Source organism: Carcharhinus amblyrhynchos, chromosome 15 (assembly GCF_965287045.1).
Source record: "Carcharhinus amblyrhynchos chromosome 15, sCarAmb.v2.hapA, whole genome shotgun sequence".
In the NCBI taxonomy this organism is placed as follows: domain Eukaryota; kingdom Metazoa; phylum Chordata; class Chondrichthyes; order Carcharhiniformes; family Carcharhinidae; genus Carcharhinus; species Carcharhinus amblyrhynchos.
Window position 1 is genome coordinate 6,808,041 of NC_137338.1, and position 17,222 is coordinate 6,825,262.

Consider the following 17,222-nt stretch of genomic DNA (forward strand, 5'->3'; position numbering starts at 1 on the left):
TTTAGCATGGCCAATCCACCTAACAAGCATGTCTTTCGGACTGTGGAGGAAACAGGAACACCCACAGGAAACACATGCACTCACGGGGAGAATGTGCAAACTCCACACACAGACAGTGACCCAAGTTGGGAATCGAACCCAAGTCCCTGGCGCTGCAAGGCAGCTGTGCTAACTGTGCCACCCTCATCGGCTAATCTCATAGGACAAGCCCTATGCCTCCCAGGATCAGTTGAGTGAGCAATCGTTGAACTCCCTCTGGAGTATAACTTTAAATGGCGCAGGATCAGAGAGGCTTGGGAGTGGGCAATCTTTCAAAGTTGCAGAACAAATTGAGTAGGTTGCTTAAAATATGTCTGTAGAATCCGTGGCATACAAGCAGTAGCAAAGAGAACAGAAAACAAGGCTAATCTTCTGTAAATCACTGGTTTGGTTGCCGCTGGAGTGTTGGGTCCAATTCCTTTTACTCCACACACACACACTTGCCTGAAGCCTTTTTTAGTGCTGGAATTAATTTTGATGAACAATGATGAGATACTTAAGCCTCATGGCAGAAGCTTGAGCACCTTTCTCCAACATGGAACTGAGAGCCAGATCAGGTCAGTCAAAATAGCAGCAAGGTGGCTCAGTGGATGGGTGGCATCATGGCACAGTGGTTAGCACTGCTGTCTCACAGTGTTAGGGAGTTCAATTCCAGCCTTGGGTGACTGTCTGTGTGGAGTTTGCACATTTCCCCTGTGTCTGCGTGGGTTTCCTTCAGATGTTCCAGCTCCCAAAGATGTGCAGTTTAGGTTGATTGGCCATGGTAAATTGCCTCTTAGTATCATAGAGGTTTACAGCATGGAAACAAGCCCTTCACCCAACTTGTCCATGCCACCTCTTTTTTAAACCACGAAGCTAGGCCCACCTGCCCGCATTTACCCCTTATCCCTCTGAACCCATCTTACCCATGCAATTGTCTAAATGCTTTTTAAAAGACAAAATTGTACCTGCCTCTACTACTACCTCTGGCAGCGTGTTCCAGACGCTCACCACCCTCTGTGTGAAAAAGGGGATTAGCAGGATAAATACATGAGGTTACAGGGATAGGGCCTGAGTGGGATTGTTGTCGGTCTAGGCCCAATGGGTTGAATGGCCTCCTTCTGCACTGTAGGGATTCTATGATTCTATGAAAAGGAACCAGGTTTCTTAAGCCAGGTGACCGCCAGATAACCTGAACATGTTCGGGTTCCTGAGCAACACAATATGCAAATTCCTAGGAAAACATGATTAAATAGTTGAAAACTAGAGCTAGTAAATGGACTCTCTTCCACTGATTAGATATGAAGGCAGTTGAAACCATTATTCTGGATCCTGTCCATCAAAGAGGTCATGATGTGGAGATGCCGGCGTTGAACTGGGGTAAATACAGTAAGAAGTCTCACAACACCAGGCTAAAGTCCAACACGTTTATTTGATGGTAAATGCAGAAGAAGGGGCAAACCCCAAAGCTTGTGGGTTTACTATTAAATAAACTTGTTGGACTTTAACCTGGGGTTGTGAGACTTCTTACTGCATCAAATAGGTGCCAGAGAGGGTGTGAAGGAGATAAATTGGCGATCTATCAGCGAGCTTCCATGACCAACTGAGTTCTGACCCAGGATCTGACCCAGAAAATTATCAAGAACCAAATCACCCTCTTTAAAGAAAATGGGTAAGATACTATCTACCAATTCCCCTCGTCCTCTATACCTTTCACTGTGCAATTGTGATTAACTGACTTGATATACGTCGTGTCAAATCTCAGTGTTTTATTGCTGTGATACACTTGAGGTTAATTCGGAAGTACTGAGTTGCAATTCTGTACTCTCTCTCACAGCCAAAGGTACAAATCGGCAAACATCAGAGTGGTGCTATATGTGCACTGGTAAACGCTTGCAAAAGTGCATGGTTGGCAGGCAGGTAGACTGTAGCAGGGTCTGGACTGGGGTATGCGGCAGTCCAAAGATGTGTGGGTTAGGTTGATTGGCCATGCTAAAAGTAACCCTTGTGTCAGGGGAATTTGCAGGGTAAATACGAGGGGTTACAGGAATGGGGCCTAGATGTAGTTGTGGTTGGTGCAGACTCGATGGGCTGAATGGCCTCCTTCTGTACTGTAGGGATTCTATGATTCTATGGTTCTAAAACACTGGGATTGTGGGGCTGGAGTACAGAGCACGGGAAACTGAGTAATGCTTGTCACTGACAATTTTGGCTTGGTTGGCATTACCCTTGGCTTCAACTTGGAAGACTGGGGGTTGGGGCAGGGGGGCGGGGGGTGGTGTTGGCAAAGTGGGGACACAGTCAGATCCCACTTAAGTGACAAAATGGAGACTGGCACCTGAGTGTTTCCTTGTATCCTTTAAATGAAATTTTAAACAGAGACCCTGTTCATGCCCTCAAGCAGAGGGAAAAGATGTCTGGCGCCATTTTGAAAAAGAGCAAGAAGAGGTCGGTGCAGGCTTGGAGGGCCGAAGGGCCTGTTCCTGTGCTGTAATTTTCTTTGTTCTTCGCTCTTTGTTCTCCCCCAAGCCAAGGTCAATATTTATCCCTCAATCAACATCACTAAAATCGACCACCTGACCATTTACCCACCGATGGACCTTCCTGTATGCAAATTGGCTGCAGCATTTCCTGCGTAACAACAGTGAGCAAACAATATTCCCTGCAAAGCTTTCTGGGGCATTCTGAGTTTAGAAAAAAGCTATTACAAAAATAAATGTACTTTATTTTGTAGAGACTTTGTATATTTGGAAATTTGACTCAAAGTGGTGATTTTCACAGTAACTTCATTGCAGTGTCAATGTAAGCCTACTTGTGAAACTAATAAATAAACTTTAATTTGGGAATTCAATTAGTAAATCCTTTCCAAGTTAAGTAACACAGTTGCACAGGTGGCTGACTGAGTGACAGTTTACTATCAATCACCTGAAAACCCTTTCCCTTGTGGGCAGCACGGTGGCACAGTGGTTGGCACTGCTGCCTCAGAGTGCCAGGGACCTGGGTTCGATTCCCGACTTGGGCCACCGTCTGTGTGGAGATTGCATGTTCTCCCCATGTCTAGGTGGGTTTCCTCCGGGTGCTCCAGTTTCCTCCCACAGTCCAAAGGTGTGCCGGGTGAGGTGGATTGGTCGCGCTAAATTGACTCTAGTTTTAGGGGATTGGCGGGGTCAATATGTAGCGATATGGGGATAGGGTGGGATTGTGGTCAGTGCAAGCTCGATGGGTAGAATGGCCTCCTCCTGTACTGTAGGGATTCTGTGCTTCTATGAATTGGATCTGAATAGATGTTGATTACTGTAGCTAAGCTAGTGAGTGACTCTTCGTAAAAAGTGAATTTTTTTGCTGCACACATTCAGTGAGGGAGACTTTGCCCTGAGTGAGAAAGAGGTCGAGTCTCTTTAGGAATTTGATTCAAAGTGGGAATTAGGTGCGAAGGGGATGGAGGTGCTTTTTTGCTTTTTGCTTCCTGGCTATCTTGACGTTTGAGGGTGGTCTTACCCTGCTGCAGGAAAAGAGGCGAGTTATTTGGGAAATATTGCCATTGCTGTGAGGCAGCAGTGGGGAAAAAAAGTATCCGTGACATCGGGGAACACTAGTAAGTTGATTGGACAGTAAGTTCTAGTGTAAGGGGCAGTGCGTGAAAAACCAGTGTCTGGAATAAGGAACTTTTAAAAATTAATTTATGGGATATAGGCGTTGGTGATGAAACCAGCATTTATTGCCCATCCCTGGTTACCCTTGAGAATCACAGAATAGAGTCCCTACAGTACAGAATGAGGCCATTCGGTCCATTGAGTCTGTACTGACCACAATCCCACCCAGGCCCTATTCCCAGAACACCATGCATTCACCCTGTTGATCCCTCTGACACTATGGGGCAATTGAGCATGGCCAATCAGCCTAATGCAGTGAGTATAGTAAATAAGATTAAGGGGGTTACAGCCATAGATGGCATTGTGGATTTATGCTGTTGTAGTGATACCAGAGACCTGGCTCGCAGAAGGGCAAGACTGGACATGAAATATTCCCCGGCACAATATGTTCAGGAAGAGAGAGGGATGGCTGTACTGGTCAAGGAAAGTGTGACAGTGTTGGAGAAAGAGGATGTCACAGAGAGTGCAAAGACAGAATCAATTTGGCTACAGCTGAGGAACAAAAGAGATGCAATTATATTGCTCGATATAATCATTCGAGTGCCAATTAGAGAGAAGGATGTGGAGGGACCATCTGCAGGGAAATTATGGAGAGTCGCAAACTTTATTTATAGAGTAGTTTTATTGGGGGACTTTAATTACCTGAATGTAGACTGTAAGAAGAGTGGAGTAAAGGACAGAGAAGGGCAAAGACTCCTAGGTTGTGTTCAGGACAATTTTCTACAGCTGTATGTGTGCAGTACAACAAGAAACAAAGCACCGTTATAACCTGGATAAAAGCAAATTACTGCGGATGCTGGAATCTGAAAGCAAAAGAAAAAATGCTGGAAAATCTCAGCAAGTCTGGCCATAGGACCGTAAGTTGGTCATGATGTGTGAATGCCAACTTTGGACTGGGTAAAAACAGAAAGAAGTCTCACAACACCAGCTTAAAGTCCAACAGGTTTATGTGTAGCAAACACCACAAGCTTTCGGAACACACTGTTCCTTTGTCAAGTGGGTGGGAGTTCTGATCACAAACAGGGCACAAACACAAACTCAATTTACATGAATAATGATTGGAATGTGAGTCACAGGACCATAAGACATCAGAGAATTAGGCCACTCGGCCCATCGAGTCTCCTCCATTCAATCATGGCTAATATTTTTCTCAAAGCCATTCTCCTTTTTTTTCCCCATAATCCCTGATCTCCTTATTATTCAAGAACATATCTATCTCTGTCTTAAAGACACACAATGACCTGACTTCCACAGCCTTCTGCGGCAAAGAGTTCCACAGATTCACCACTCTCTGGCTGAAGAAATTCCTCCTCATCTCTGTTTTAAAGGATCGTCCCTTTAGTCTGAGGTTGTGCCCTCTGGTTCAAGCTTTTCTGACGAGGGGAAACATCCTCTCCACATCCACTTTAACCAGGCCTCGTAGTAACCTCTAAGTTTCCCCCCTTCCTCCCAAACTCCAACGAGCACAGACCCAGAGTCCTCAGCCGTTCCTCATATGACAAGCTCTTCATTCCAGGAATCATTCTTGTGAACCTCCTCTGGACCGTTTCCAAGGCCAGCACATCCTTCCTTAGATATGGGGCCCAAAACTGCTCACAATACTCTAAATGGGGTCTGTCCAGAGCCTTATATAGCCTCAGAAGTACATCCTTGCTCTTGTATTCTAGCCCTCTCGACATGAATGCTAACATTGCATTTGCCTTCCTAACTGCTGACTGAACCTGCACATTAACCTCAAGAGAATCTTGAACATTGGCTCCCAGGTCCTTTTGTGTTTCTGATTTCCTGAGCACTTTCCCATTTAGAAAATAGTCTATGACTCTATTCCTCCTTCTAAAGTGCATAACCTCATACTTTTCCACATTGTAGTCCAACTGCCACTTCTTTGCCCATTCTCCTAACATCCCCCCTCCCACCAACCCCCCCTTCCTCAATACCATCAGTATCTGTAGTACAGCAGTTTCTGTAAGGAGAGAAAAGAGCTTTGACAAAGGGTCACCTGAACTTGAAACATCCTTATAGATGCTGCCGAATCTGTTGATTCTTTCCAGCATTTCCTCTTTTGGTCAATGTTAGAGCCTATTTCTCAGAAATGAAATAGTCCAGTCGATCAAGTGTCAGTGGGCAAACATTTACAAGATAGTGATCATTGTACCGTAAGGTTTAGGAAGATGACAGAAATGGTTAATAGACAAACCAGAATAAAAATAATTAATTGGGAGAGAGCCAAGCTGGGTCTCTTAAGTTGGAATCAAAGATTGATGGGAAAAACCTCGGCTGAACAAGGGCTACCTTCCAAATAGAAATGGCTTGGATGCAATCAGAAATATTCCCTTAGAAGAGAATGGTTGGGTACTTAAATCCAGAGGTTCCTGGGTAAAAAAATGAGATTGAAATTAAGATAAGGAAGGAAAAGTGTGATTATGATGGATGTCAGGTAGAAAATACAATTAAGAACCAAGAGGAATACTGAAGGTTCAGAGAGAAGGTAAAAAAAAATTAGAAAATTGCAGAGGGATTACAAGAAAATGCTGGCAGCCAATGTAAAGGGAAATCCCAAAGTCTTTGATCAGCACATAAATAGTAAAAAGGGTGGTAAAAAGAGCAGTAGGGCCAATGAGGGACCTACAAGGTCATTTACACATGGAGGCTAGGGACATGGTTGAAGTATGAAATGAGCACTTAGCACCAGTCTTTCCCAAGGAGTTAGATGTTAACCAGGCCATGATGACAGATATGGAAACTCTGGGCAGTCCAGAGATGTGTGGGCTAGGTTGACTGGCCATTCTAAATTGCCCCTTAGTGTCCCATGATGCATAAGTTAGACGCATTAGTGGGTAAATACAAAGGGATATGGGGATAGGGCCTGGGTGGGATTGTGATCGGTGCAGATTTGATGGGCCGAATGGCCTCTTTCTGCACTGTAGGATTCTATGATTCTATGATTTTCCGGCCTCACTCACCCCAAGTCTGGAAGATCCCGCCCAAGGTCAATGGACCTTTGCATGGTCCATGTCCCATCCGTGGTGGGTGAGATGGCAAAATTCCACCCTCTGTCTCTGAGAGGGCTCAAAATTGATAAGGACGAAGTGTTGAATAGACTGTCAGGACTGAAAGTGAGAGGTCTCAAACACCAGGTTAAAGTCCAACGCCGGCATCTCTACAGGACTGGATGAGATGTTTCAAAACTACCTGCTGCCTCATGAAAGCAGCCAGCATAATCAGGAACGCACACACTCCAGACGTTCTCTCTTCCACCTTCTTCCGTCGGGAAAAAGATACAAAAGTCTGAGGTCACGTACCAACCGATTCAAGAACAACTTCTTTCCTGCTGCCATCAGACTTTTGAATGGACGTACATTGTATTAAGCTGATCTTTCTCTACACCTTAGCTATGACTGTAACACTACATTCTGCACTCTCTCCTTTCCTTCTCTATGAACAGTATGCGTCTTCTGTATAGCACGTAAGAAACAATACTTTTCATTGCATCCTGGAACATGTGACAATAATAAATCAAATCAAATCAATAATAATGTGCAGTGTGAGGGTTATGGGCACTCTGGGTTTATACCCTGTCCTAGAAAGTACCCGTCGAAGTGTTGCTGATTATGGAAATAAATCTGAATTTGGTGAAGGGGCACTGGCCTTGGACAAGTTATTTCAACAAGAAAGTGAGACAGATCCTGGCAATTGTTTTTGATTTGATTTGATTTATTATTGTCACGTGTATTAATGTAACAGTGAAAAGTATTGCTCCTAGCATGCTATACAAACCGTTCAAAGAGAAGGAAACAAGAGAGTACAGAATGCAGTGTTACAGTCATAGCAAGGGTGTGGAGAAAGATTAACTTAATGCAAGATAGGTCCATTCAAAAGTCTGATAGTAGCAGGGAAGAAGCTGTTCTTGAGTCGGTTGGTATGTCACCTCAGACTTGTATATCTGTCCCAATTAATTATTTTCTATCCTGGATTGCCTTTTCTGTCATCTTCCTAAACCTTACAGTGCAATGATCACTGTCTTGTAAAATGACACTTGATTGACTGGATCATTTCATTTCCGAGGACTCTTGTATCTTTATCCCCACAAAGAAGGTAGGAGAGAGAATGTCCGGCGTATATGGAGTCCTTGATTATGCTGGCTGCTTTGCCGAGGCAGTGGGAAGTGTAGACAGAGTCAATGGATGGGAGGCTGGTTTGCGTGATGGATTGGATTACATTCATGACCTTTTGTAGTTCCTTGTGGTCTTGGGCAGAGCAGGAGCCAGGCCAAGCTGTGATACAACCAGAAAGAATGCTTTCTACGGTTCATCTGTAAAAGTCGGTGAGAGTTGTGGCTGAAATGCCAAATTTTCTTAGTCTTCTGAGAAAGTAGAGGTGTTGGTGAGCTTTCTTAACTATAATGTTGGCATGGAAGGACCAGGATAAGTTGATGATGAGCTGGACACCAAAACTCTTGAAGCCCTTGACCCTTCCTACTTCATCCCGGTTGATGTAGAAAGGGGCATGTTCTCTTTATGCTTCTTGCAATCAATGACTATCTCCTTCATTTTGTTGACATTGAGGGAGAGAGTATTGTTGCTGCGCCAGTTCACCAGATTCTCTATCTCATTCCTGTACTCTGTCTCATCACTGTTTGAGATCCGGCCCACTACGGTGGTGTCATCAGCAAACTTGAAAATTGAATTGGAGGGGAATTTGGCCGCACAGTCATCGGTGTATAAGGAGTATAATAGGGGGCTGAGAACACAACCTTGTGGGGTACTGGTGTTGAGGATGATCGTTAAGGTTGTGTGTATTAGATGCTGCATTACATGGATAATACTGAGACAGAAGTGGTGGTGGAGGTGGATTCAATAGAGTCTTTTAAGAGACTTTTGGATGAGTACATGGGGCTTAGTAAGATAGAGGGTTATAGGTAAGCCTAGTAGGTAGAGATATGTTCAGCGCAACTTGGGGGCCAAAGGGCCTGTTTGTGCTGTAGTTTTTCTATGTTTGTGTCCTAAGAACATTTAATGATATAAAAAAATCACTATAGAAAGAAAGATAAATAAAGGAAAACAACAGCACTAGAGTTAAACACATCCACAATTATCGAATCCTACAGTGCAGATGGAGGCCATTCGGCCCATCGAGCCTGCACCAAATACAATCCCACCCAGGCCCTATCCCCATGCATTTACCCTGGCTAATCAGATAATAAGCATACATTGTATTAAAACAGTTGAGAGAAGGTCCATTTGACTCATTCCTGCGAATAGGGGCTTATTTTTTTGAGGAAAGTTTCAACAGGTTGAGCCTACATTCATCAGAGTTCGGACGACAGATGAGAGGTCATCTAATTGACACAAATTATTGAAATAGGTTATTCATAAAGGCCCTACTTCTCAACCTTGCCCTTGTTGAGGTGCAGTGATCCTCAGGTTAAATCATCACCAGTCAGCTTTCCCCTTTGAGGGGAAGGGAAAGTAGCCCATGGTCATCTGGGGCTGAGGCAACTTCACCATTGAAATGTATCAGATCTTGAGGGGGTTTGGTAGGATATACACCTGAAAGATGTTTCCACTTGTGGGAGAGACTGGAACCAGGGGATACAGTTTGAAAATAAGAGGTCTTTTGTTTAAGTTGGAGATGGGGAGTTATTTTATCTCTCAAAGGGCCATTAGTCTGTGGAATTCTCTTCCCCGAGGAGCAATGGAGACAGGATCATTGAATATATTCAAGGCTGAGCTGGATAAGCTCTAGATAGTCATGAGAGTCAAGGGGGTAGGTAGTACCAGGGAGGTGGGGGGGAAAATTCTGGCTAATGTAACCTTCAAGAATTAGTAACACCAGGTAATATCTTAAAAGGCATGGTGGCACAATGGTTAGAATGCTGCCTCATAGCACCAGGGACCCGAGTTCAATTCCCGGCTTGAATCGCTGTGTGGAGTTTGCACGTTCTCCCCATGTCTGCGTGGGTTTCCTCCGGGTGCTCCGCGTTCCTCCCACAGTCCAAAGATGTGCGGGTTAGGCGGATTGGCCATGCTAAATTGCCTCTTAGTGTCATGGTGATTATCCAGGGTAAATGCATGGGGATAGGGCCTGGGTAGGACTGTGTTTGGTGCAGGCTCGATGGGCCGAATGGCCTCCTTCTGTACTGTAGGGATTCAATGATTGTATGACTTTTCAATCACACTTCCCTTCAACGCCTTCACTTCTCTTCAACAACTCTTTTTGAGATAGATTTTGTTCAAATTGATGTCAAGGTACTTGGAGGAGCCATTCAACCCAAAATTTATGTGTTAGTATTTCTGCTCTTCACGGTCTCCTCATCTATCCAAATCTATCAGTGTATGCTGCTATTCCTCCCACCTATATGTGTTTTAAATCTATTTTATGTTGGTTTCTTTTCTTCCTTTCATGGCATGTGGGTGTCACTGGCTATGCCAGCATTTGTTACCTGTGCTAATTTCCTCTGAGAAGGTTTTGGTGATGTGGCGATATTGGCATTGGACTGGGGTAAACACAGTAAGAAGTCTCACAACACCAGGTTAAAGTCCGACAGGTTTATTTGATAGTAAATGCCACAAGCTTTCGGAACGCTGTTCCTTCGTCAGATGAGTGGAGAACTAATGACCCTTTGAGAGATAAAATAACTCCCCATCTCCAACATAATCAAGAGACCTCTTATTTTTAAACTTTGTCCCCTGGTTCCAGTCTCTCCCACAAGTGGAAACGCCTTTCGAGTGTATATCCTACCAAACCCCCTCAAGATCTGATACATTTCAATACTGAAATTGCCTCCGTCCCAGAACTCTCCACTGACCTGACGAAGGAATGGCATTCCGAAAGCTTGTAGCGATTACTATCAAATAAGAACATAAGAACATAAGAACATAAGAAATAGGAGCAGGAGTAGGCCATCTGGCCCTTCGAGCCTGCCCCGCCATTCAATAAGATCATGGCTGATCTGTCGTGGCTCAGTTCCACTTTCCCGCCCTCTCCCCATAACCCTTAATCCCCTCTCTCATCAAAAACCCATCAACCCACTTCTTAAAAATATTTAGCGAGGCAACCTCCACCACTTCAACGGGCAGAGAATTCCAGATATTCACCACCCTTTGAGTGAAGAAGTTCCTCCTCAACTCCGTTCTAAACCGCCCCCCCTTTATCTTGAGGCTGTGCCCCCTAGTCCTACTGTCTTTTTTGAGCTGGAAGAGTCTCTCCACCTCTATCCTGTCCATCCCATTCATCATCTTATACGTCTCAATGAGATCTCCCCTCATTCTTCTAAACTCTAACGAGTACAAGCCTAGTTTATTCAGCCTCTCCTCATAGCTCAACCCCCTCAACTCCGGTATCAGCCTAGTAAACCTCCTCTGCACTCCCTCCAAGGCCAAAATATCCTTGCGCAGGTGCGGCGCCCAAAACTGCACACAGTACTCCAGCTGCGGCCTCACCAATGCCCTATACAGCTGCAGCAAGACCTCCCTACTTTTATATTCAATCCCCCTCGCTATGAAGGCCAGCATCCCATTCGCCTTCCTGACCACCTGCTGCACCTGCAGGCTGGGTTTTTGCGACTCATGCACAAGGACCCCGAGGTCCCTCTGCACCGTCGCCTGCTGCAGTTTTTCGCCACGTAAGTATTAGTCCTTCCTACCATTCTTCCTACCAAAGTGGACCACCTCACACTTGCCAACATTAAATTCCATTTGCCATTTCCTGGCCCATTCGCCCAGCCTATCCAGATCCTTCTGCAGACTCTCCACACCCTCCGCACAATTTGCCTTTCCCCCAATCTTGGTGTCATCAGCAAATTTCGACACCCTACACTCGGTTCCCTCCTCCAGATCATCTATATAAATGGTAAATAGCTGAGGCCCCAGCACCGACCCCTGGGGCATAAACTTGTTGGACTTTAACCTGGTGTTGTGAGACTTCTTACAAGGTTTTGGTGAACAGCTTTCTTGAACCACTGTTCTCCATGTGTTGCAGGTACATCTGTTAAGAATCCTCTTTCTCTTTCGAAGTTGAACACTGCTGCCTGGCTGAAATTAGTTTAAGTTCACTTTGCCCTGCCATTATTAACAACAGTACTCCACTGAACATTTTCCACTTTCTATTACAGAATCAGCAAATGGCCTGTAGGTCATTGCTAGTCTTTTGGTTTGGTTGTACTCTGCCTCCGCTCTGAAGAAACATATTAAGCAGATTGATGGAGCACAATGTAATTATGGCATCCTATAAATCTTAGCCCACAGGGTCTGAATCAAAACCATTGAGTCCACCTACATTAGAAACTTGCTAAGGACACTGTGCTCAGTTAACCAGTGAGAGACACAAGTCTTCAGGCAACTTTTGTGTTCACTGAAAATAAGCCCAGACCTTTCCTACATCAGTCAGATGCTGACACACACACACACACACACACACACACACAGAGTCACTCACACATTCACAAACTCACATACATACGATGGGTGCACATACGCACACATGCTTGCATACATACACACACATGGATATACATATACACACATACACATACACACATGTATATACACACACATACACACACACGGATATATAGACATGCACAAATACACATAGACACACATGCATGCATGCATACACATATACACACACACAAATACACACACACGCACATTTGCATGAATGCACACATACAATGCATGGATATATACTTATATACACAGATGTGTTCTGGACCAGTGTGTTTTTTCTGCTGCCATCATGGAGAATCAAACATGGGAGGAAGATTCTCACTGGGCCTGAACTCCAGTCCATTAACGAGATGAAAATCAGATTCCCTCCAGCCTCCTGATCTGCTATGGTGGGCACCGGCTGAAGATGCTGCTGTAATTTCACACTGGCATCAAATTTGGGCCTCCCGCCACATTCTACCCAATGCCCCCTCTCCAATCCCACCCTTGCCTCCATTCATCATTGATCGTGCCAGCATGGGCATGGGAGAATTCTGTCCATGGAGTTTGCTTTTCTATTTTTTTTAATGGGAAAGAAACAAAAACATGAACTTGAATCCATGGAAGGGAAGAAAAGAGAGAACTTGTATTTATCTAGCATCTCTCACACTTCAGGACATCCTTCAGTCAATGTTAAAGTTAAAAGTCAAAGTTTATTTATGAGTGTCACAAGTAGGTTTACATTAACACCGCAATGAAGTTACAGTGAAAATCCCCTAGTTGCCACACTCCGGCACCTGTTCGGGTACACTGAGGGAGAATTTAGCATGGCCAGTGCATCTAATCAGCATGTTTTTCAGACTGTGGGAGGAATCCGGAGCACCCAGAGGAAACCCACGCAGACACAGGGAGAATGTGCAGTCTCCGCACAGTGACCCAAACCAGGAATCGAACCAGGGTCCCTGGTGCTGCGAGGCAACAATGCTAACCACTGTGCTAACATGATGTGATTTTGAATTGTCATCAGTGCCAATTTGCACAGAGTAAATTTCTGCTAACAGCCAATCAGATTTAATGATGCGAGTTGAGGGATAAATATTGACCGAGGACATTGGGGAGAATTTCCCTGCCCTTCTTTCAATAGCGTGAGTGTTTACCTGAGAGGGTAGATGGGACTGTGATTTAAATCTCATCTGAAAAGCAGCAACTCTGACAGTTCAGCACTCCCTTGCTACCAATCTGGGAGTGGCAGTCTGGAGTTTGTGATCAAATCTACATAGGCCTTTATCCCATGGCCTTCTGACTCAGAAAGAAGTCTCACAACACCAGGTCAAAGTCCAACAGGTTTATTTGTAGCAAACACCACTATCTTTCGGAGCTGGCTGTTTCTTCGCCAGGTGGGTGGGTAAGGTAGGTGTGGTACCCACTGAATGAAACCCAATCCATCATGCAAACCAACCTCCCACTCATAAACATGTCTACACTTCCCACTGCCTTGGGAAAACAGCCAGCATATTTAAGAACTCCACACACCCCGGACATTCTCTCTTCTACCTTCTTCTGTCAGGAAAAAGATACAAAAGCCTGAGGTCACGTGCCAACCAACTCAAGAACAACTTCTTCCCTGCCGCCATCAGACTTTTGAATGGACTTACCTCGCATTAAGTTGATCTTTCTCTATATCCTAGTTATGACTGTAAAATCTACATTCAGTACTCTCTCGTTTCCTTCTCTATGAATGGTATGCTTTGACTGTATAGTGCGCAAGAAACAATATTTTTCACTGTATACAAAGACATGTGGCAATAATAAATCAAACCAAAATCACTGCTACTTACACAAAGAGAGATCTGGGTCTGAGTATAAGATGGAGAGAAATGTAGAATTTTGTCATACCTACCAGTTATGGCAAGAAATTGTTCTGCACAAGTCGCGTTGAGTGGCTGTATCACCGTGCTAAAGGGACAGGCTTCGAACCGATCTAGCTAACTTCAGTACGCATGAGGGCGGCCTCAACCAGTGTCTTGGGTTAGGGTTAGGGTTAGGGTTACACTTATTCCCTTATTTTTAAATAAATGTTTTCTGGTTCTAAATGCATTCATTAACAACTCCCATCTGTGCAGCACCTTTAACATTGTGAAACATCTCACGGGTATATTATCAAACATCATTTGGTATTAAGGCACTTGAGGCTTTAACCAAAATTTGGCGAAAAAAGTAGATTTTAAGGAGGACCTTAGAGCAGGAGGAGAGGTGGAGATGGTTCAAGAGTTTACATCTGTAACCACATTGACTACTTTGTAACATCCTATCAACATCCTCGGGATCACCATTGGTCAGAAACAAAATCGGACTAACTATAATAATATAGTTATTACAGCTATTATAGGAGCAGGTCAGAGGCTGGGAATCCAATGGAGACTAACTAACTTCTTGACTCCCCAACCGTATCGGCCGTTTACAAGGCACAAGTCACGAGTGTGATAGAATACTCTCCATTTGCCTGGAAAAGTGCAGCACCAACGACACACAAAAAGCTCATTACCATCCAGGGTAAAGCAGCCAGCTTGTTTGAGACCCCATTCACCGCATTAACTATTCAGTCCCTCCAGCACCAACTCACAGTGGCAGCAGCGTGCACAAGATGCACAGCAGCAACTCACCATAGTTCATTCAACTGCCCCTTCCAAACCTTCAGTCTCTACCACTTAGAAGAACAAGAGCAGGAGATACCTGAGAACGCCCCACCTGCAAGATCCACTCCCCCTCCCTCCCAATCAAACATAAGAACATAAGAAATAGGAGCAGGAGTAGGCCATCTAGCCCTTCGAGCCTGCCCCGCCATTCAATAAGATCATGGCTGATCTGTCGCTGCTCAGTTCCACTTTCCCACCCTCTCCCCATAACCCTTAATCCCCTCTCTTATCAAAAACCCATCAACCCGCATCTTAAATATATTTAGCGAGGCAGCCTCCACCACTTCAACGGGCAGAGAATTCCAGAGATTCACCACCCTTTGAGTGAAGAAGTTCCTCCTCAACTCCGTTCTAAACCGCCCCCCTTTTATCTTGAGGCTGTGCCCCCTAGTCCTACTGTCTTTTTTGAGCGGGAAGAGTCTCTCCACCTCTATCCTATCCATCCCATTCATCATCTTATACGTCTCAATTAGATCTCCCCTCATTCTTCTAAACTCTAACGAGTACAAGCCCAGTTTATTCAGCCTCTCCTCATAGCTCAACCCCCTCAACTCCGGTATCAGCCTAGTAAACCTCCTCTGCACTCCCTCCAAGGCCAAAATATGACTTTGAATATATTGCTGTTCCTTCACTGTCACTGGGTCAGAATCCTGGAACTTACACCACATGGTTCAAGAAAGAAACTTCTGACCATTTTCCTAAGGACAGATGGGAAATTAGGGATGGGCAATAAAAACACTAGGTTAGTCAGCAATGTCCATATCCCTTGAAAGGATTTAAAAAGAAACTCAAATTAGTTTAGTGATGAAAATCAAGGTACAAATACAATAGGTGACTGTTGTTCATCACTTCTGACAGAATCATAGAATCCTACAGGGAAGAAGGAGGCCATATAGCCCATCGAGTCTGTACTGACCACAGTTACATCTATGCCCTATCCCCATAGGCCCATGCATTTTACCCAGCTAGTCCCCCTGACACTAGAGTCAATTTAGCATGACCAATCCACCTAACCTGCATACCTTTGGAGTGTGGGAGGAAACCAGAGCACCCAGAGGAAACCCACGCAGATACAGGGAGAATGTGCAAACTCCGCGCAGACGGTGACCCAAGCCGTGAATTGAAGTCGGGTCCTTGGCACTGTGAGGCAGCAGTGCTAACCACTGTGCCACCGTGCTACCCCGAGGTTCGCATCCTTTGCAACAGGATTGCATCCTTCAAGATGTTTATCCATGGCTTACACGCACATTCTTCATCGGCTCCTATTACCATAAATGCAATGTGAATGACTAATGCTTAACGTATTTGCCTACCAGCTTGGATGAGGGTGAACTCCTGGGACCTGGTTCCTATCCGGTTACTGGCCGTGCAGTTGTAGCTGCCAAAGTCGCTGTCCACAGCCGGAGTGATCTTCAAGCAGAGAAACAGAAATCAGAGCATTGTTATTCTTTCTGATCGCATGTTGGATCATTGGAACTGCCCCACCAATAAAAATGATCCTTTATCCTGCCTCTACCACCATTGTGTTATATAGACCATGGATGAGCATCATTTAAAATGTAACATGAAATGTTCATGTCTAAAATGTCTTGCATATTGAGTTCCCAATTTCCTTTTTAATTTCCTGTCCGTCTGCTCACCTGAACACATTAGGTTGGATCATATTGGAAAACTAATGGTTATGTTAATGACCCACACTGCCACTGTTATTACAAATTGCCCAGAGATTTAAAAGGTGTGGGTTGTGAATGGATTTATGTCACTCCACTTTACACAAACAACATTTTGCCTTAAGCCGTCTAGTTACTTTTAACAATTTGTTGGATTTGCATTAGCATATAGTGAAAAGTATAGTTTCTCGAGCACTACGCAGTCAAAGCATACAGTTCATAGAGAAGGAAATGAGAGAGTGCAGAATGTAGTGTCACCGTCATAGCTAGGGTGTGGAGAAAGATCAACGTAATGCAATGTAGATCCATTCAAAAGTCTGATGGCAGCAGGGAAGAAGCTGTTCTTGACTCGATTGGTATATTTCTCTTTTTCGTACCTGACTTTATTCTAATGAGCCCTTCTTCTCTGTTGTCCCCATCGTTCTTTCTCAATTCTTAAATCTCATTGCTGAAGGGGACTCATTATTGGCCTTTCCATTCACCAAGTTCCTAGATTCTCAAGTGGCCCATGCCACATCATTACCAGTTTATTCTTCTCGCAAGGAACAGCATATAAAACATTTTTGAGCTGAAGAGTTCAAGAAAATGGCTAACTGATAGTATGTGCCACCAATGGCCTAATCAAGCAAAATTCAGCTCATTAAAGTTCAGTAATGCTCTGTGGGCAACCACTCACCCTCTGGTTGACTGTATTTCACCCTGGTCAATGAGTATCAACATGCAAATCTGTGGCAAGCGGTAGGACGACCTGAGATG

The 17,222-nt window shown here is 44.5% G+C and overlaps 1 protein-coding gene across 3 annotated transcripts in view; it reads right to left on the reverse strand.

The window, feature by feature from the left end:
• The window catches only part of ncam2a (neural cell adhesion molecule 2a), a 1,336,232-nt gene that overhangs the window by 218,391 nt on the left and 1,100,619 nt on the right, over positions 1-17,222 (reverse strand). For all 3 annotated transcript variants that reach the window (XM_080203386.1, XM_080203385.1, XM_080203387.1), the window contains exon 11: positions 16,110-16,206. In XM_080203386.1, coding sequence (XP_080059512.1) covers positions 16,110-16,206 — 97 coding nt within the window. The remainder of the gene's footprint in view (positions 1-16,109; positions 16,207-17,222) is intronic.